Source organism: Dendrobium catenatum, unplaced genomic scaffold (assembly GCF_001605985.2).
Source record: "Dendrobium catenatum unplaced genomic scaffold, ASM160598v2 fragScaff_scaffold_1284, whole genome shotgun sequence".
NCBI lineage: Eukaryota > Viridiplantae > Streptophyta > Magnoliopsida > Asparagales > Orchidaceae > Dendrobium > Dendrobium catenatum.
Window position 1 is genome coordinate 214,445 of NW_021319746.1, and position 22,074 is coordinate 236,518.

General features: G+C 34.3%; 1 protein-coding gene across 2 annotated transcripts in view; it reads right to left on the bottom strand.

Moving 5' to 3' along the window:
* The window catches only part of LOC110107706 (zinc finger CCCH domain-containing protein 59), a 79,424-nt gene that overhangs the window by 14,781 nt on the left and 42,569 nt on the right, over positions 1–22,074 (bottom strand). The window contains exons 8-9 of one of the 2 annotated variants that reach the window (XM_020838046.2): positions 12,819–12,915; positions 10,990–11,135 (exon numbers count right to left, since the gene is read on the bottom strand). The exons of the other annotated variant lie outside the window; for it this stretch is intronic. Coding sequence (XP_020693705.2) covers positions 10,990–11,135; positions 12,819–12,915 — 243 coding nt within the window. The remainder of the gene's footprint in view (positions 1–10,989; positions 11,136–12,818; positions 12,916–22,074) is intronic. 2 annotated transcript variants of the gene reach the window in all.

Below are 22,074 nucleotides of genomic sequence, written 5' to 3' on the forward strand. Positions count from 1 at the left end.
ATTATCTATCTTTTTATTGTGAATGAAATTCGCTTCCCCATAAAGTCATAAAAAGATACTTCTTTTCATTAAAAGAAGTTTTTAATCATCCAATTCACCCCCCTCTTGGCACATCTAGTAATTTCAATTGGTATCATAGCAATTTCAATTGGTATGAGAGCAATTTCAAACACCATAGTGATAGATGGTGGTGCAGTAGTGCTAGGCCATTATATGTATTTTTATATTTTTTTAAATCCACTATTCCATTCAATTTGAGCAACTTGGCTACCAAAGAAGAGAGAAGCAAGGGATTTGAGAGAAAACAAATAATTTATTATCTACTTTAGGTCATTTTACGTTATCGGCATAATTGTGAAAGTTATCTAAATTGAGGTAGGTCACATTATGCCAATCTCAATTTTTAAAAATATAAAAAATTCTAAATTTTTATATTGCATTTACATTTTTTGTTGTTGAAAAATAAGGATAACTTTGCATTGGAAAAACTTTTACCATGTAACTTTTTATAGGTTATAGAGATTGAGATTTTTGAAGGATTTGAATATTTTATAAAAATATTATAATGATGATTTTGGGAATTAGGCAGTTTTTTTTAAAATAGAAAATAATTTGAACTATAAAAAATAGTATTGTGGTATGATTGAAGTCTTAAATTAATATTTTATCCAAATTATGATACTTTAGTTATATTTTGAAATAGTGTATTTTTATTTGATAAGATTTCATGTTGCCTACCATATAAAAAACTATGCAATTATGAAATTTGTTTAATTATGCTTTAGTTGCTACAATGTGATGAAATATATTTTTATCTGATTGAATTATGTTATTGAAGAGTTTTGATATGAAAAAAAAAAGTCTGCTGGGAGAGAGCAGGGGTTAGTATTATGTTATATTCTATTTGTGTCCAGGAATCTGAGTCTAAAATTCTATATTTTGGGAGTCATAAGGGGTCAAAATTCTTTAAGATTCCATCTAAAAGAGGTGAAAATTCTATTGAGGGTTATAAGGGGCTAAAATCCTCTGAGATTATATCTAGGAGTGAAGAAATATGTGATATGAACTATTTTGTAACATGAATTTCAATTTAATTAATTACTTAGTATTATTACTAGAATCTTTAAATAACTAATATGTTCTTATTATTTTACTCAACATAGTGATTTATTTAACAACATTTAAATATTCTAAAAATGATTAATAAAATAATAATATGGAAAATTAAACTGGTGTTTGCGGTGTACTGAGTTATTGTAGCTCAGTATGATTTTGCTTTTTGTTCTTAGGATCTAGGAAAGGGAATAAACCTATTGATTAGTAATTTAGGATCTGATTTGAGTCTATATAAATATTTTTCTATTTTGATTTACAGTCCTTACTAATTTTGATTATATTTTACTCTGCTCTTTGTTTGTAATCATGCATTAATGTTGTATAAATTATGTATATATTTTTTTATGAAATGAAAAAAAATTATAAAAGAGTTTATTTTAATTACTCCAAATGTTTTAGTAACTCTATAATATGTTTTTTATTTAAAATAAATATTGGAAGAGAATCTAAAATATTTTTAAAACTAGATCTTGGAATTTTCCTGCAATAGTTCAACACGATAGGGCCCATTCTCTTGGGTTGTGACACTAAATGTCCTATCTTTCTTACATATACGTATGACATCAACATACAAAATAAATTGCATATGTAACATGATATGATATGATATACATGATATAGGAAATGATTAATACGAACAAAAGATTGATAATATTTATACAATAGCATATGATAAATATGGAATACATTATATATATAATGTATTGCATTTGATAGAGAACATAACATACATGCCTTCATATTGTATGATATGCATAGAATAGATATACTCATACCCATCAAAAAGGTTTATAGAATGAAGTGAAGTATAATTGATTCACATGCATAAATTTAGAAAATAAATACTATGTTCTAATTTAACATGGGTATAGAATGGTAGATATACTGATCCTTCATATAATCACTGACCATTGCTTATATTGATTTGCATGCTTATTTCCATTACTCCTATGAAATGTCATTGTTCATACTAATTTCCACATGTTCTTACAACTACATGTTTAGACTGATATTTATCAAATGATTACATTAAAATTGCTTCTATTATCTTACATTAATTGCAGTTGCAAGTTGTGGTAACATACTGAGTTGTTAACTCGGTCCGTGATTTTCATATATTTTCAAGAAGGGGTCAGGATCCAATAGAGAGAGGGAGATCAGGATTTAGATTTTATTTTATTTTCTATACTTTTAATTTACTATTTTGTAGTTGAGAGCCCAGAGGAATATACTGATATATTGATTGATCTCCTATATATTATAAATTATGTTTTTAATGAATGAATATAGAAATATTTTGATGCATATAATTTATAGTTGTTTCCATTGGACTTATTTATATTAATAAGTTCACATAGACTTTGGTAGATAATTAAGAAATGAAATAGGCAATTCTTCTAATTTGATATCTTGGGGCATCACAAAAGACTAGAAATTTTTATATGAAAAACTCAAAAAGGGAAAAAATTATGGGGGCTAGCCTAATTGCAATACTCTTCTATATAATTAAATGTATAAGTGTTCGCTCTTCTCCATAAAGAAGATGGGATTACAATTAAGAATGATTGCTTGATTCTCATTGTACATATTATAAATGATTAAGGAAGAATATGAATATGCAACGTTAGTTGATGAATATGCAACGTTAGTTGATGAATATGAATATACAATGTTAGTCAATCAAAGATAATGCAATAGAGTTCTAGCAGGCATGGTCGATATCTGAAGTCAAATTACTAGGTTGTATGTTAGCAGTGAGGCAACGGTGTTTGCAATTGCTAACAATAGTCATTAGTGGCGATCTTTGGGAAATGCAATTTAGTTATTAAGGTCTCTCAACTCTTTCACATCACTCATGTAAAAAAATGAGCTTAGAGGGACATTTCATAAACTTGACCAAAATTATATTAAAAAAAAATGCATTCCATTAATATCTAGTTATTCAAATGATTTGATATTTCTGAAGACATATCAATTTTCAAACAATATTTAACTTGATAATGATAGCTCGTAGGCTTTCAAACTCGCTTCAATTTTCTTCTAGCTATTGCCTTAATATTTTGAATTTAACAGCTTTGATAGTTTTTAATTTCTTAATTTAACTTTGATTGTGAATTCAGACATTGGTTTGTAATTTTAATGATTGAGATAAGACGGTTAACAAAGAAACTTCTGATGATCTTCCACTAAATATTACTAACCCTTTTTTGTCAGCTATGGATTATTTATTGAATACTAATAAAGCATATAATGTTGATACTTCTCTATGTATTATTCACAAACATGGAGAAGTTCTTTGTATTGAAAGAAATAGTTCAGATCACTATTTGCGGTTGAATGAACAGGCATTTGTTGAAAAAGAAAATGTTGAACTGGGTCTCAACAATACTGCTTGTGAGGCTAAAGAAGTTTTGGAGGAAGGTGAAGTTTCCCCAAAGGGTAAGGCAAAGGTATTGAGTAATAAATGTAACTCTCCTTCTACTTCTCATCCTAATTATGATACCCTTATAGATATTGATGAATTAGAATTTGCTGCTAAATGTTTTTCTAAAGATGACAATGATATTAGTTTCATTAAAACTCAAAGTAAGCGTGGTAGGACGAGCAAGAATCTAGTTTTACAATTGGGTAGAAATACCCATTCACATACTAGTCGTTAGCACTATTTTTTTATGTTTAAATCGATTATTTGGAATGTTAGGGGTATTGGGTGTTCTTCTTCTCACTTGCGGGTGAAGAATCTTTGTCACATTCATAATATTTCTATTCTTATCTTACTTGAGCCGCTTATTAATTTTTCTAGTTTACTTAATACTGCTTGATTTCTTAGTTTTAAGCATGTTTTTGCTAATTGTGCTAATAAAATTTGGGTTTTTTGGAGAGAACCGGTTAAGATTGATATCCTTGGTAATTTTACTCAAGTGTTGCATTATAAAATTTAATTTTTAAATATTCATTGTTGTGCTTCCTTTATTTATGCGGCTTCTTCTCGTGGGAATAGAAAACTTCTTTGGGAGCAGTTGTCTGCTTTTCATAGCATTTGTAAATCTCCTTGGTTGGTGGGTGGTAATTTAAAATTCCATTTCTAACCATTCCAAGCGGCGCATTGGGGGGTCTTCTCCTATTTCGCACTATATGGAGGATTTTAATAATAAGATTATGGATTGTAATCTCATTCACATTGGTTTTATTAGTAATAAGTTTACTTGGAATTGGGGTTAATTATGGCAAAGGTTGGATCGTATTTTATTTAATGATAATTGGCTTAACTCTTTTAGTAATATTTCTGTTAAGCATCTTAGTCGTCATGCTCTTTCTTATCATTCGCCTTTACTTCTTAGCCTTAATACTAGACAGGTGAACTCTTTTCCTCAATTTAGATTTCAAAATATGTGGCTTTAGCATGACTCTTTTTTCAATGTTTTTCAGGACAATTGGAGTGCTCCTTTGCATCCTGATAACTCTATTTTGGGCATAAATAGACTTTGGTTCAAGTTGAAAAGACTTAAGCAACCTTTAAATTGGTGGAACTGCAATGTTTTCAAAAATCTTTTTACTAATATTTTAAATGCCGAAGATGTTAATAATGTTGAGCTTAACTGTCATAGTTCTCCTTCTGATGCCAATTTTGCTCTTCATAGAGAGGCCAAGATTAGCCTCTTTAAACTTCATGTTCAAGAGGAAACGTTTTGGAAACAAAAAGCGGATGCTAAGCATTTGCAGGAAGGTGATAACAATACCAAGTATTTTCATGCTTTGGTTAAAAGGAAACGTGCCTCCAATTCCATTTATAAAATCAAGGATGATGATGGTTCTGCTTCTAAGAACGCTGAAGAAATTGCCTTGCTGGCTGTTCAACATTTTAAGGATAGACCTAACAAGACATTTTTTTTCCCCAGTACTATTGACAACCCGGCTATTATCCCCAATCTCATTTTTGCGAAAGATAATAATTTACTTTCTAAAATTCCTTCTTTAGATGAATTAAAAGATACTATTTTTTATATGAATGTTAACTCTGTTACTGGTCCTAATGGGTTTACTACCAAATTCTTTTAAAAGTCATGGGCTATCATTAAAGATGATCTTTATGCTGTTGTTCTGGATTTTTTTGATGGTCATACTATGCTCATACTATGCCTAAATTTTTCTCTTCTACTTATATTATTTTTATTCCTAAGAGTGATGATGTTAATACTTGGAATGATTTTAGACCAATTAGTCTTTGCATTTTTTTCAGTAAACTTCTTTCCAAAATTTTTATGAATCGTTTAACTATTGTTCTTCCAAAAATTATCTCTCCTTATCAAATGGGTTTCATTAAAGGTCGTGCTAGTTCTGATAATATTTTGCTAGCCCAGGAATTTTGTCATGATTTAGATGTTAAGGTGAGGGGTGGTAACTCTATCCTCAAGCTTGATATTTCTAAAGCATATGATAACATTAGTTGGCAATTCATTTATAATATTTTGTAGCTTTTTGGTTTTAACTTGTCATTTATTAACTTTATTAGAAATTGTATTGAAGGATCATGCTTCTCTATTATTATTAATGGTAAAAGTTCTGGTTTCTTTAATTCCTCTCATGGTTTAAGGCAGGGTGACCCTATGTCACCTGCTCTTTTTATTATTTCTATTGATTATCTTTCTAGAAGTCTTGCTCACCTGTTTGAAAATCACCCTAATTTTTATTTCAGGACTAGGGGAGGCTTTCCTATATCCCACTTATATTTTGTTGATGATTTTATCATTTTTATGAGTTCCTCTTTTAATAAGATGAATAAGCTTATGGATTTATTTCCCTATTTTCAAACTATGAGTGGCTTTTCTTTAAACAATTAGAAATGTTGTTTCCTCGTTTCTAATAATATGAATATGGATCGTATTCCAGACTTGAAAGACCTTACTGGGTATATGCATGGCCAGCTTCCTATAAAGTATCTTGGTATTCCTCTTTTTAAAGGTCATAAGAAATCCTTTTTGTTTGATAACTTAATTACCTCTGTCCAAAATAAACTTCAGTCTTGGGATTCTAATTTCTTGAGCTTTGGTGCTAGGCTTACTCTTATTAGAAGTGTTCTTTGTTCTCTCCCTGTCTATTCTTTCTAGACTTTGCTTCCTACTAAAATGGTTTGTAATATAATTGATAAAATCATTAACAATTTTTTTGGAAAGGTACTAGTAGTAACAACAAAATGGTTTGGTCCTCTTGGGATAAATGTTGTGGGGTGTTAAAAGAAGGTGGCCTTGGTTGCAAAAGCATGGCTGACTTTGCCCACGCTTTTTCCTTTAAATTATGGTTTAATTTTTGTGTCAAGCTTTCTCTTTGGGCTAAATTTATATCTTCCAAATATTGTGTTGGAAAATATCCTACTACTTGTTCTTTCAATCTTGGTGATTCTAAAGTTTGGCAAAGGATGTGCAAAGTTAAGTGGGATGCGGAGCCTCATCTCTCTTGGGGTCTTATGGAAGGTAACATTTTTTTCAGGCAGGATCAATGGTTAAACTCTTGCTCTATTGACTCCCTTATTTACTCCAACTCTACTATTGCGGTTAAGGTAAATTACTTTATTAATGATAATTGTTGGGATTATGATAAGCTTGCCAATGTTATCCCAGATTCTATCATTCAAAAAATTCTTAATCTTCCCCTAAATCTGGATGTAAATGATATGTTATTATGTAAGTTGACTAGTGATGAAAATTTTAGATTAAAAGATATTGGCATGATTTCAAACCTAAGAATGAGGTTAATACCATTTTTATGATGATTTGGAATAAAAGTATCCCCTCTACTGTTGCTACTTTTATCTGGCATATTATTCATAGATTCATTCCTATGGATGATAATTTAATCAAGAGGGGTTTTATTCTTCTTTCTAAATGTCAATGTTATTTCTATTTGGAAAGTATGCATCATGTTTTTATTTCGGGTCCTCTTGCCATTAAAACTTGGTGTTACTTTGATGATATTTTCAAATTAAATATTTTCAATGCAAACTTATCCATTTATGCTCTTCATAATGCTTAGTTTATCAATTCCAAATGGCATATTAGAAATGATACCTCTTCCTCAACTTTGTGGTTTCTTTAGATGCAAAGAAACAATTGGCTTTTTAATGGTATCAAAATGGATTCACAGAGAGCTATTAAGAATGTGACTGATAAACTGCTCTGTTAGTTTTCTGTTAATTTACTCTCTATCAAAAGTTTCAATGATTGTTATGATGTTGCTAAGGATTTGGGTATCAGGTTGGAGGCTTCTTTTCAACCTTCTCTTCCTCGTTTTGTTGCTTGGGTGAAACCGGCTGTTGGTTGTTTCAATTGAACATTTGTATTTCCATTGAGGTTAATAACATGGGTTGTGGTGGCATCATAAGAGATTGCCAAGGTAATGTTATTCTTGCCTTTGCGGGATCGTTGCTTAATGGTAATCCTATTATGGCATTTCTTACTGCTGTTCTTTATGGTTTAAGGTGTTGTATGTCCCTCGATATTGCTAATATTGGTATTGAGATTGACTCTATTTGCAACTCGGAGGCTTTTTATATTGTTAGAGACATAAACAGCCGTTGGTTTTTATCCCTTTTTTTTTTTTTGTTCTCATGTGCTTAAGGAAGGCAATGCTTGTGCAGCTTGGTTGGCTAATTTTGGGTCAAGGATTGATTGTTTCATGGATTTTGTGGAAACCAATGTTCCCGCTCTTTTAAAAGGCCTATTTGAGATTAGACAAAATTTGCTTACCATATGTTACTAGTTAAGTCTCCCCCTTTTGTGTTTTCTATTTTGGGTTTTTGGCCCTTTTATGTTGGTGGTGTTTGGTTTGCTGGGTTTTACGCTTATTAAGAGGCTATTCTGGTGATCCTTTTTGACATGTTCTATGTCCCTGTTTTTTTATGTTTGGGAGTGCTTTTGTTGGGGCCATGTTGGGTGTTCTGGGCTAAGCAATGATTGTAACCTTTTATTGAAGGATTTCCTTTTTGTTCCTCTCCTTCCTCAGAATCTGGTTGTGCTAGATTATGCTGGTTGTGGGGCCTTTGGGATGTTGGTTTTCTGGATGGGGTTGTTGTTTGGCCATTGGGTTGATGGGGTTTTGCTGAGGTATTCTGGTTGTGGGGCTTTAGGCTTGTTGGTTTTCTAGATTAAGCTGTTGTTTCACTTCGGTCTTGATGTTGGCTGGTCTTTTCGTGGTTTCTGGTTTGGCCATCTGTTGGTAGTGTTGTTTATTTTGTTGGGTTGCAGTTGGAGTAGGTTTTTGAGTGGCTGTTCCTTGGCAGAGTGCAGTTTGGCTCTATCATGTGTTTTGAGGGGAGGTGGTGCTGGCTGGGGCTCTTTGGTGGGCTGAAGCAGCATAAGGTTTTTCCTTGTGCTATTTGTGTTATTGATTATAACCTGAGTTCTATATGCCCGACCCCTTCGTGCCTGAACTACTTCTCCTCTGACTTGTGGATTGTTATTTGGACCTACACCACCTTTTTTACTTTTGTGCTAGGTTTTTGGCTTTGTTTTGATGTTGTTGGTTGGTTCGGGATCTGCCATTTCCCGAATAATGTATTTTGGGACGTTTCTATTCTGATGGGTTACTCTATTTCCTTTTGTGGTGGCATTGTGCATTTCCATTGGGTGTATTGTCCTAAGGCCTATACTTATTTTGGGAGGAATTTGGTGGTTTTATTTACTGGAAGTTGTTTGGCTGTTATGTGATACACTGGTGGTTCTGTTACCTCTTTTTTGTCCTATTAGTTTTTTGGAGGATCTTTTTTTGTGCAGGTCTGTGTGCTTCTAATTTTTTTGGACAGGCAGCTCGTGCTGATCGTCATTATCTGCTGCTCTCCTTTTTTTGGGTGCACTTGCTTGTGCACCGTAGAAGGTTCTTAAGGTTTTTTTTTTTTTTTTTTTTTTTTTGTAATTTTGAGTAGTATGGATCTTGAGCTCATAGATTTTTTTTTGCTTTCTTCTTGTAGCTCCTTGGGGCAGTAGAGAGCTCGAGGTCCCTTTAAGGACCTTGTAATTTTACTTTTAATCAACGCATAGGCCCCTCCAACATAAAATTTAATTCAATTTTAATGAAAAAGCTTAATAAAACTTTAACAATTATAAAAGATAATTTAATGATATTCCATCCAAATAATGAGTTCCAAGAGACTTGATCACACCCTAAACTTGATTAAAACTGATCCAAAATTTTTATGTTCTACAAAACAACTTTAATGATTGCCCTTTTCCTTCTTTCTTCTCTTTCTTTTCTAATATGTATTTTTCATGCCATCCCTGCATCCAAATTTTTATTAGTCAGAAAATGCTATCCTACCTCTATTATACAAGTTTTCATCCAAATATTAAATAACTCATCTTTTACTTATATGAAATTCGAAATAATTTAATCACATAAAAATACATAAACTCAATAGTTAATATTTTATATATATATGAGAATTAACTTTATAAATAAGAAAGATTTCAATATTGTGCGCGAAAAAAAAAATTCAGCTTCAAAATGAAAATCTTTCTATACAATTCAGCATCAATTTCGAACTTAATTGGCATATCAAATTCGAACTTAATTGGCATATCAAATTCGAACTTAATTGGCATATCAAATTCGAACTTAATTGGCATATCAAATTCGAACTCCAACAACAATTAGCCTAACAACTAAAAAGGCTTGCAATGGCTAATAAATTGCAGGCTAAAATCATACAGTTACTAAATTCATCTTGACAATATGATAGTTAGGATTATTCTTATTACATTAGTCTTTTCGATTTTGTGGGCAGTTCAATCATCACTAAATATACATCACATACAAAATGTTACAATAATTATTATAAAAAAAAAAAACAAGCTAGAGTTATAAATCAACAAAATTTTAACAACTTTTCACCATAACTTTTTCTAACAGACCAAACTAAGATCACTACATTTCTTAAATATTATACAGCAGCCAAAATTTTACACCTTTGGGTTAGGAATTACAATTTATGGTGGTAAGAGAAACCACTCTATCATGGAAAATATGGAAAATCTACACAGCCCATAAATGAAAAAAATGAAAAAAATGACTTGGATAAATAATCAAATTTTAATTAAGATAAATCTCAATATTATTAAATTTAAGATAAGTGCAATATAATTTTTTTATTATCAATAAGTTGCACTCATCTCAAAATAAATCTAACTATTTTTCAACCTCATTATTTTTTTCCCAAATATAATGTAAAAAATTTGAGATGGTATAAAAGCCAAAGGAATGCATTAAATTCTATGATAAATGCTTGATCAGAAAATTTTGGTCAGGATATCCTGATCAAAATTTGATTAAGATGATCTCAACGTGTCGGATTTATTTTGAGAAGTATTAAAAATAAATTTTGATTACCCATATATTATACTTATCCTAAAACAAATTGTTGAGACTCATCCTGCCCAATTTTTCAACAAAATGCTAAGTCAGAAGTAACAAATTGGCGTGGCTTCAAAGCTGAAGGAAAACTATGAATTCCAGAAGAATGTTCGTTTAGAGGAAGAGAAGAGAGAAGAAATGATTTGAACAAAGAATTTTCATCTATTCCTAAGCAATAACAATCCAAAGATAAGACATGTTTTGGACAAAATATTCAAATCTAGTAAGACTCTGATAGTTCAGTCTGCTCAAGCGGTTAAAGTGGAAGCTCATGATAGGCGTTACTCTAGGCCATTATAATAGTGTAAAAGGCAAGCAATTTAGAAATTCATAAAGCAATAGTAAATATTATGCTTGAATTCCACGAAATATTTTGAAGAACCAATAAATTAATGACGTGGAAGAAATTTTCTAAGATGTTGGCATTGGTAATAGCTATGAGCCAAATGAAAATAATCGCATGTGACGTACCTCACGTCCAAATTGAACAGGGAGCTTCTCTTTATCAGCAACAGAATATGACAGTATATTACCATCTGGGAGTTCCACGTAAAACAAGTTTGATTTCCCATCAAAATTAGACCTCAGAGAAATTCTAGCTTCACTGTGGTCACCACCTGTAAATGGATCAAAATTTACAAACATTCAAATCACATAACCTAGATACTAAAAGCTGCTGCAATGTTCTTGTTAGGAATGAAAAGTTCATACTCTTTACATGACACCTACAAGTAGATATGATAGATGTGCAAGTATGGTGGATCCCTTGCAAGCAAAGGAAGTCGACAAGTAACAAATGTAACAATCTCCCTACAACAGATGACATCTATCTGGCAGATGCATGCGACAATTCCCAGGAATATTAGAAGACATGCAAGCAAATGCAACAACTCGCCAGTCTATATACAGGGAGAAATCAATGATGAATGCAGCTCAACTGGGTAGTCTATATTAGCATGCTAACGCACAATGCTTGCTCGCAAATGATAATATTCCTTGCAAATGTCACAAGCAGCGGTGATAGTAGATATGCTGCAAGGATGTTGAGTTCCTTGTGAACATAGATACACATGCAATGTGATATTTGCGAGCAGGGACTGAAGATTGCAGTGAATACAGGAGGATTACAACAGATGCAAGCATATATGAACTATTGTGGGAAAACTCTTGCAGTTAACAACCATGTTGAGAAGAAACGCACCCATTATACATTGGACCTAGAGGTTTTATCAATCAAGTACAATTAAGTCCTCCAATTGAAAACTCTAGAGACCCTGATAGTGATAGTTGGGATAAAGGAACTTGGCGTAAGAAGAAAGCCCGCCGATGTATTACTAGAGGAAGGCCCTAACTGCAATAGTAAACATGCAAATTGAATGATTTTGTAGGGTCGAAAAATGAGTAGTTGAAGAAAAAAATGTCACATTCTATCATCTCTTCAGAATCACTGAGGTTTCTGGAGAAATGCCGTATTATTTGAATATAGGACAGATAGCTGGAGATCAAGCTTCACGACCCAATGTCCTATATGTGCACTGCAAAATGTTGCAGTTGTCAAATTGGAGAAAGATGCTCTTAGTTTAGGATTTTTTAAAGAATTTGGTAGTAAATATACAAAAGAGAAATCAAATGAAAAGCATAATACAGATTTTTAGTGATTCGGAAACCAATCGTCCAACACCCAGAAGCACTAAATTTCCACTATATTGTCCACTTAAAATTACATTGGATGACACCTCTTAAATACTACAAAGTTAGGATCGCCATCCAACACCCCTTAAATACTACATATATGTCTGTTTGTGTGCCTAAATATTCATGTATCCTAAGTGGGCTAATCTGTGTTTGTTTCCTGTGTCATGGTCCATTCCTCATAAGCAGTAATTAAGGCCTCCAACATAAAGAGCAACTGAGTAGACCTGCTAAACCACATTCCTATAATCATGTAGAAAGGCCACTCAGTAGAGCAGGCGTATTGTTACCTTCACGATTCAATATTCCATGAGATATACATCACATATGGAATCATGAGGGATTTCTGTCAAATAGATGAGCATATTAGTGGACTCCGAACAAGCATGAACAAGATAACCAAATGCTCAAGCTTATACTATTACATATCATTCTTCGACTCTGTGGACTTAAAAGACATTGCAGTTAAGTCTAAGCTTTTTAAGTTCAAAGTGCAAACGCTATAAAAGATTCTTTGGGAAAACAAATCCCTGAGTTATGCCAGCAATACTTTTCTTTAAGAAATAAGCAGATGCAAAATAAGCCAACCTGTTTCTTATAAGACTTACTTGGAGCCACCAAAGAAAATTCAAATCCTAATTTCTTCGCAGCAAAATTAAATATCCGCTGTATATTAGATGCTTTAGACAATGGAATTGGTACAGCCTGAAACAACATAACATAATGGGACTGTTATTGAAGCCCATAGGTAAGTACAGAGAAGGTATATTATATTGCTAGACAACATATAAATAAGTTCATTCATATCAAATAATGAAATTTAAGAAGTGAATGAAGAGAATCCAAATTTTATCAACAGGGCAAAAGCAGGAACATAATTCATCGGAAATAAATATTTTAAGCCCGGATTTAACATTCCACAAACTACCTAATTAGCAGTATAACCTTCAATAGATTCAAGATGTGAATTACCGGAATGTTTGCTTTGTGCTTATATAATATAGACGTTTCAAGTTTTTATGTGTACCACACCCACTCGAAATAACTCCTTGACAGGCAAAAAAGAGTAAAACGGTTCCCAGACCATATCAAAATACAAGGTTACTCTTGCACTGCATTAGATTTAATTTTAAAGATAAATCTATCTTCATTACCTAAGAAGAAACTTGTACAAAATGAACCACAAAAAACTACCTGGAAAAAAGTACAACAGAAAGGAATAACAGAACTTCATCACAAAAATCACTTGAAACTGTTCTTAAAATTGTTCAAAACTTTGAAAGTACAATTGATCATATTTCTTTCTCTTTCTCTTTCTTTCTTCTTGTGGCTCCGAAAATTCGGCCCTGGCCTCCGCCCGCTGTTACTTTTCCTTTCTTCGAGGGAAGTTTTAACAGATTAAGTTCTGGGGTAAATTTTGGAAGGCAGATGGGTTTGTAGATAAGACACTACACAGAGATTCCGCCCTCATTTTGTGAGGACTTTATGATCTGAGTTCTGGTTTCCTATAGGCGCAAGCCCCTATAGTTAATTACCCCTCCTGATAACGAAAGAGAACTTTCGATTGAGGCTAGTCGTCGATCATATACGTATAAAGTGCATGTTATCTGGCATATAGTAGCAGCAATGGGATTTGGATATTTGAAAAGATTGACATTTAAAAGTAGAAATTTCACCATCTAGCACTTAAAGCGGATGGTGGGGGAATGGATGATGGACCCGATCAAGATCCCATGGTTCCGTCATCCAGGACCATCATAGTCCCTGGTCTACTTAGTCATAGGAGGTAGTCGACCCAACTTGATAGAAGGATCCTTGTCGTCAGCCATGGGTTGGTTCATCCAAGGGGACCTTATAGATCTGGGGTGAATGTTTGTCTAAGGGGACAAAATTTGAATCCATCTTACCTAACAAAGGGCTTTATGTCCTATCAATCATATCCTATTGATTCATATCTCAAAGATTTAATGCCACTAAGGAACGTATTGGCTCTGACCATAACCGGTATTTCGTGGTGTCATTTGGCGACAAAAGCACTCGGTTCAAAGGGCCCCGAGATATAACTGTTTATCCTATGGTGTCATTTAACGGCAAAACCGCTGGTCAGAGAACATGTACCATGTCCTTATTGGCAGGAGATTGTTTGAGATTTGATCCTAATGATATTTTCGACTAGACATTTAGCTCTGTGTGAGCTGAAGTTATATTCAAATTTGACCACCTCAAAAAACTGTTGCGGAGGGTAGATGGATTTTGCTTTAAGTGGTAGATGATTTAATTTCAAATTTTAAATTTTTTGGACTTGGATGATTTTGTGGAGTTTGGATTTTTGTGGATATTTGAGAAATCATTTAAAAGTATTTTTGAACCCCTCCGGTTGAGATAAGCATTCAACACGGCCATCATTGGGGTGTTCGGAGTAATTTCCATTTGAAAATATTTGCATTTTATGGATGAACCTTGTCAACTTTGTCGATATGTAGGCTTTATGCCTTTGTTTATGAATTTTGTTTATTGAAGGCCTTAAAGACCTAATATGAATGTATAAAATAAATATCCTTGTCGACCTAACGATCGTATATTTATTTAATGGTTCGAGCTATGTCAACTCCTACCTACTTGCATAGGAGGATCGGGCTCAAACTTGGATTTATGTATGGACCCGCGTAGGATCCCTAGATGTCACGTGTATGAATGCGTCACACTAGTCAGGGCCTATGCGGGTGTTTGGATGCATTTTATGATTATTTGTTGAACCTTGTCGACTCCTATTTACATGCTTAGAAGGATTGGATTCAAATTTATTGACCCGCACAGCATCCCTATATGTCACGTGTAGGGCTGCAAATGAACCAAGCCGAGCCGAGTATATGAGTGTTATGTTTGAATTTGTTTATCATTAGCTTGTTCAAGTTTGGTTCATTTTTTATTCGAGCATTATTGTTTGTGTTCATGTTTGGTTCGTTTAATTTAAGGGTGTTTATGTTTGGTTCATGTTCAGTTCATGTTCGATTCGTTTAATGCTTATTGAGCTTTAAACAAATAAGCCTTAACAAGATATGTTCGTGAACATATTTAACAAACAATCTATTGAACAAACAAACATTAAATTTGTTCATGAACATCTTAAACAAACAATCTAGCAAACACGGACAATTGCGAAATGTCTTTTGTTCAAAAATTAAATTTATAATAAAAGCATTTGTCTATTTAAAATGAAAATATGATTAATCTATATGAATATATTCTTAAATGAAGCTTACCTGTTGCATTTCTCTCCATTCGAGCTTTTATCAAGCTTAATGTCGAGCTTGTTCACGAACTTCAAATGATGTTGTCCGTGAACATAAATGAATCGAACACATTAGTGTTCAAGCTTGTTTATTTAAGGATCGAGTATTTAAAATGTTGTTCAGATTTATTTGTTTAGTTAATGCTCGTCGAACGCTTGGTTCGCTTGCAGCCCTAGTCACATGTGTGAATACATCACGCTCATCGGGGCCAATACAGGTGTTTCGGGGTATTTTGTAAATATTTGTTGAACCTTGTCGACTCCTATTTACCTGCTTAGAAGGATAGTGTTCAAAATTATTGGCCCGCGCAGCATCCCTAGACGTCACATGTGTTTCCACAACACACTCGCCGGGGCCCATGCGGGTATTTGATTTTATCGATGAATGTTTCTTAAAAAGGGCCTTGAAAGGACTAATATGAATGTATAAAATAAATACCCGGTCGACCTCATGACCGCATATTTATTTAATGGTTCAAACAGTGTCAAGAAAGATCAGGTTCGAACCTAGATTCATCATTTGACTCGCGTAACATCCTTGGGTGACACATGTATACCAATAACACGCTCGTTATGGCCCATGCGGGTTTTATAATGACTCATTTTTACCTACTTGGGAGGATCATATTCAAATTTAATAACACGCGCAACATCCCTAGATTTCACGTGCACCAATAATATGCTCGTCGGGGCCCATGTGGGTGTATGATTTTATCGACGAATCTTGCCTAAATTGAATGTATAAAATAAATATTCCGATCAACCTCGTGACCGCATATTTATTTAATGGTTCTGACCGTGTTGAGAAGGATCGAGTTCGAACTTAGATTCATTATTTGACCCGCGCAACATCCCTAGACATCATGTGTATATTCTCTTTGTACACTTTGATTGATAGATAGTTGTGAGCTTAGATCGTCAAGATTTGCATTGATCTTTAACAACACATTTGTCAAACATTGCTTATTAACTCTGGCAGGCATAATGTGTGGTGTGTTGATATTCACTTGAATGCATCTAGATGTATCAATCCTTTGCAACCAACCATGTTGAATCCTTCTGCTTATGGGGTTTAAATGTATCTACTTGCCATCGTATTGCTATGGACTATGCGAATGTTCTAGTATTGGTTACGCGCTCCCGTATATACATATAAAGAACGCTCTCGACTGTATGCAAATTTACTGTATTCTTCTACAAGTCAACTTTCTTTATTTTCAGAGAACTAATGCGCTCCAACACGAATGTATTGACATTAATTATAGGGGTGTCCCAATATTCATCATATATTACAAAGAACTGGTTGGCAAAAGACCACATTGTTTGTGAGGATTATTATATCTTTTACATAAATTATACAAACATCACATGCTGATCATCCTCCTCCATATGCGATTTGCCCCACTGTCAAAAAGACTTCGCATCCCTTCACATGTATTGGCTAATGAATCAATGGATCCTTTATTACCTTTGAACATATATTCTATCTTGTGTGGTAACTTTCTTAATTGATATTTGTATGTTGATTGACATGTTGATCCCTTGACACTTCAATGAGATTCCTTGTTGTTGATTATAGACATAATTGCTGATTATAGACATATAATTGCATTCTCCATTCAATCATTACTTGCATGGTCAACGCTTAAGGATGAGAACTAGAGAATTTATTCATCCTCGAACATTGCTTGTAATCCCTCCCCATTTATAGGTGATTATTGTTTATTGATATTTGCATTCTAATTGGCATGAAGGTTCTTCCACATTTATTTGAAAGCTTCATATTTTGATTGCAAACACATTGGTTGGAAGGTCATTGTATTTGTCACACGTCTTCTACCTCTATTCATAAGAATGTCAATGTTTCCATAAAGAATTCCTTCTTCATAGTGCCTTGCACATTGTTTGTAGACAAATTATGATTCTAAGTTCCTTATCTCTTTTCATGGTTTGTAGCATGTAGAATGATTTTTCATAAGTATCTCATTTATTCATGAGCAAATCATATTCATTTGAAATATTGGCATGAATCCTTGCATATTTGCTTAAGTTTGCTCCCCCTCATTCATTTAAGTCCAAGTCCAATATTTCTTAATTTCATTTTGGGCCCTTTGTTACCTTTCATTTGAGCACAAACTAAGTTCATCTTGAATTCAAATTTCTTATGATTTATTCATCTTGATTATACTCGAATTCTAGTTGAGCTTGCATTCGTTGTAATTCAAAATTCGGATTCGAGTTCAAGTCCAATGTCAAGTTTGAGTTCAAGTATAGTTCAAGCTTAAGATGAGCATCTTCCCTTCATTCGAGTCCCCTATAGTTAACTTGAAAATAATTGCTTATGTTCAAATCATTCAAATCATGGTTCATTTAAGTTAAGTGAGGTTCAATTAATGCTCCAATCAAGTTTGAGCCCAAGCCCCCATTTGTTCAATCAAGTTCAAGTACGGCCTCATGTTCACCCGAAATTTCGATAACCTCCCGGCATCTCCCCACTTTAGGGGAAACAACGAGAAACTGGGCCTTCCCACCATGCGAAACAAATGCGTGTATGGGGTCTTCAGTACCTATTTAAAAAGAGAGTTTGTTTTTCTCTCGCTCGAGGGTACTTATGAGTAGCCTCGCCTCGTCGTAGGCATCGCACCGGGTTCCCATCCCACCACGCACAATAAAGACGTGTATAGATGATTTTTCGGTGCGCCACGAACTCCGAAATGGGGCTTTTAGGAGATTACCCGCCTCATCGTAGGCGCCGCACCGAGAACCCATCCCACCACGCGCAATAAGGGCGTGTATAGGTGGTTTTCCGGTGCGCTGAGAACTTCAAGGGAAAGAATCCGAGTTTTAGAAAATTTATACCTTAGCAAACTCCAAAATTGATGTGAAGGGCTCAAAGATCGGGAAAGGGAGAGGCGTTTTCATTTCAATTAAAATTAATTATAATTAATTATAAATTAATTAAAATTAATCACAATTAACATACTTAATCATAATTAATAATAATTAATTATAATCATAACTAATAAATAATTTATTAAATAATTATAATTAATGATCACTAATTATTAATTAATTATATTTAGTTAGTTAATTATAATTAATTGATAATTAATTTAGTAATTATAATTAATTATAAATACTAATAATTATAATTAATTATAATATATAAAAAAATCCCTCCCCTTTCCTTGGATCGGAAGGAATCGGGAGGCAGGGACGGGAGCTGGGGCAAGGGCATCGGGTTGGTTTGGATCAAAGATGAGAGGGGGCTTTGGCAGTGGAGTGCGAAGAGAAGAGCAACGGGGATCACGAGTGGAAAAAGTGCCGCGAATGAGAGCTTCGCTCTCATTTTAATAGCGCGGATAGGGAGCGATCGAGGCGAGCAAATCCTAGAACGGTGCCGAATGCACAGGTATGTTATGGGATTTTAGCGGGTTTTGGACTTGGTTTTGGTTCTATGTCTGATGGTCAACAAATGCCCCCCAACAAATATGATTGTTGCCTAGAGGAACCACGTTTGTTACATGCTGATTGACCTTATGGATCTCAATATATTATCTCTAGATGTCACACAGAGGATTTCGTTTAGTGGATCTCCAAAAACTTATTTAGATGTCACACTAGTCCTCTTTCTTCTGGACTCTTTTAGGTGTATCTATGGGTGGTAAATATATTGGCTTTAGTCAAGTAGGGGCCCATATGAAAGTGATAGAGTACCTCATACTTAGGTTCTTAGAGTATCACTTTGTTGATTGATGGTAATATATAGCATTGCCACTTGTTCTTTTTCAACACCATTGTCACCTTAGTTTATGGCTTTTATGTATATGCTCAACAGTCTTCTATCATCTGGTGATATCTTGACAAAATTTTAAATATTTATTTGGGAATCTCGGCATGCAACGCGATGTCGACCCAAATAAATATTTAAAATGACTCCAGTCTTTAGGGACATTTGTAGATGTCATCCAAGGTGCTCATTCCGTAGCTTTGGCTTGAGTCCTCAGATTTTGATTTATTCTGTCCTATGTTTTGTGTGGCGGACATTAATGGAGAATTACCTGATTTATTCTTATTAACTTGTCAGGTGATATTTATATTTTCTACCATTTGCTTCTTGCTTTGACGGGCTTGATGAAGGAGTAGATGTCGTCGACCTAAGCCCTTTAGGTTTGCAGTAGATCGATGATGGAAAGTCATCGGTCCAGAGCTTTGTGCATAATGAACTTATTGATGATGAAATTCACTTAGTTCAGCCTTAGGCTCTATGTGAAATTTAGGATATTTTCTTTGGTCCTTTATTTTGTACTTTGATGGACTTGTTGAAAAAAAGTTCCATCGATTCTCACTTTGTACTTTACGAATTTGTTAAAGGATTTGTAGGTTTTAAACTTGGTTGATAGTATCAAATGTAGGTAGTATCTTGTCCTTAACCACTTGAGAAGACTTTAATCTGAGTCACTTGAGTTCATCAGATTAGAAGAGCTAGAATTTGATAGCTCTTCATCCTCATGTTGCTAAAATGGAAGTTCCTCTACTACGGCCTTTCTTATGACGTGTTGAGTAGATAGAGCTGCCAGCAATCCAGCCATATTTGGGCATGTTGGATCCGACCTTTTACACCGATTCAGGCTTCAGAATTGAGCTACGAGAAATGTGCTTCCCAATATTGATTTTACTGAAGTTGGAAGATTTGGAGTTCTCCTTCGTGATTGAAGACTTAGAATCTACAAGCATTCGGTAGTTGTTCGTGACTCTTCCTTCCCACTGGAACTTTGATTCTCTGGTCAATTAGGAGAATTTTGTAAACTACAATCACTTGAACTTGTCGAGTTATTGATGCGGACATCGGCCAGAAGATCTGGCGCATCTATCACAGGAGGCGTCGTAAATCGACGGCTCTAATTTAAGTTGTCATTTAGGAATTATTTTCTGCATTTTAGTTTCTATTTTATGTTATTTCTTGTTTTACCCCTAGGTTAATTTATTTGAGTGTTGTAGCCCAAGGGGCAATTTTTTAATTTTTTATTTTCTCATGTTGTAGCCTATATATATGGCCTTTAGCTATTGTAATATGATGGTGAATTTGATATGAAAAAATTTTGTATTCCACACTTTGTTCTTGGGAGAGAATGAGAGTGAGATTCCTATGAGAGGAATCGAAGTTGTCACCAGCCGCAGGATGAGTCCGGGCTCGTAATTAAGTCCCTTGGAGAAGGGCAATCGGATCACCCGTCAGTCTTCGGAAGAGTTTGAGGCTCGCGGTTTTTATTTTCTCTTTATCGTTTGTTTCAATCTTTGTTTTTGTTTTATCTCTTCCTTAATTGTTTTTCCATCGTCTTCCTCCTCCCCATCTTCGTTTGGCCACCGGATTCACCTCACCCGAAAACCCCTCTTTTTCCCCATCCAATACCCACGGTCAAACACCCCTTTGGATGCCGCCGGCCCAACCTCTAGCCTCCGGCCACCATCCACCACCTCAGCGCAATTGAAATCCTTCCTAATTTGGTTGGGTTAATTTAGGGATTAATTTGAATTTGAACTTAATCAAATTCAAATTTCAAATTCTTTCCTAATTTGGTTCATCTATTTTTGGAAAGTGCTTAATTGAAATCAATTTGAAATTTAAATTCAAAATCTGATTTATTGCCTCACTTTCATAACTCCTAAATTCAAATCTTGAAGCCTTAAATTCTTTCATTAAATCCCTCCCATGCCCCTTAATGCCACGGCTCCCACCTGATTGTTTTTGGATTTATTTCCTAAAACCCACCCTATCTAATGGAAACAATTCCATATCTTCATTCACACCTAGGCTCAAGTTTTATTTCCTAATGCTAGAGATGAGAATTAGGAATTAATAGCCCGTGGCTCCTTGCTGGAATTAATTTGTTCTAAAGCATTCACTCCATTCAATCCCGTGAGTTCCTCTCCCACCCGTCTCCCTCCTCTTTATTTCCTTGTTTTTTTTTTTCCCAATCAACTCCCCTATTTCAATTCCCGTAACAGTTTGTTCCTCACGACCAAAGCCTCTAATTAATTTCCAAATCTCTGGAATTACATTAGGAAATCTTTCCTAACAGCCAAAGTAATTCTTTGGAAATATTTTCAAAAGCTGAGAATTCAATCCCTGCTTTTCCCTCTCTACCACGTCAATCCTGGGCTTGACTCAAGGCTTGAATTCCTCTAAATTCCACTTGCCTCTCATCATAGAAACCTAAAGTTTCTCTCAGGTTTAGACTCCAGAATTTCTCCATTGAATTTTCTCAGGTTTTTGGGAAATCAAAAGCAGAAATTGTTCTAAAAATTTCCGGAGCTCCTTTCTGTCCTACATCAGTTTGGTATCAGAGCATGGACTCGGATCAACTTGGACGGACTTTAAATTGGTTGGTAGGTCAACTGGGCGCCGTTAGTCAACAACTCAAGGAAGATCAAGCGGACTTAGCCGACCTCCACCGTCAAACAATCGAACGATTCGATCACCTAGAGCGAGGCAGGACTAACCCACCGTTTTATGCAAAAACCCCATCATCAAAGGATCGAAAGAAGGCACTAAGAGACAGAGAGAAGTC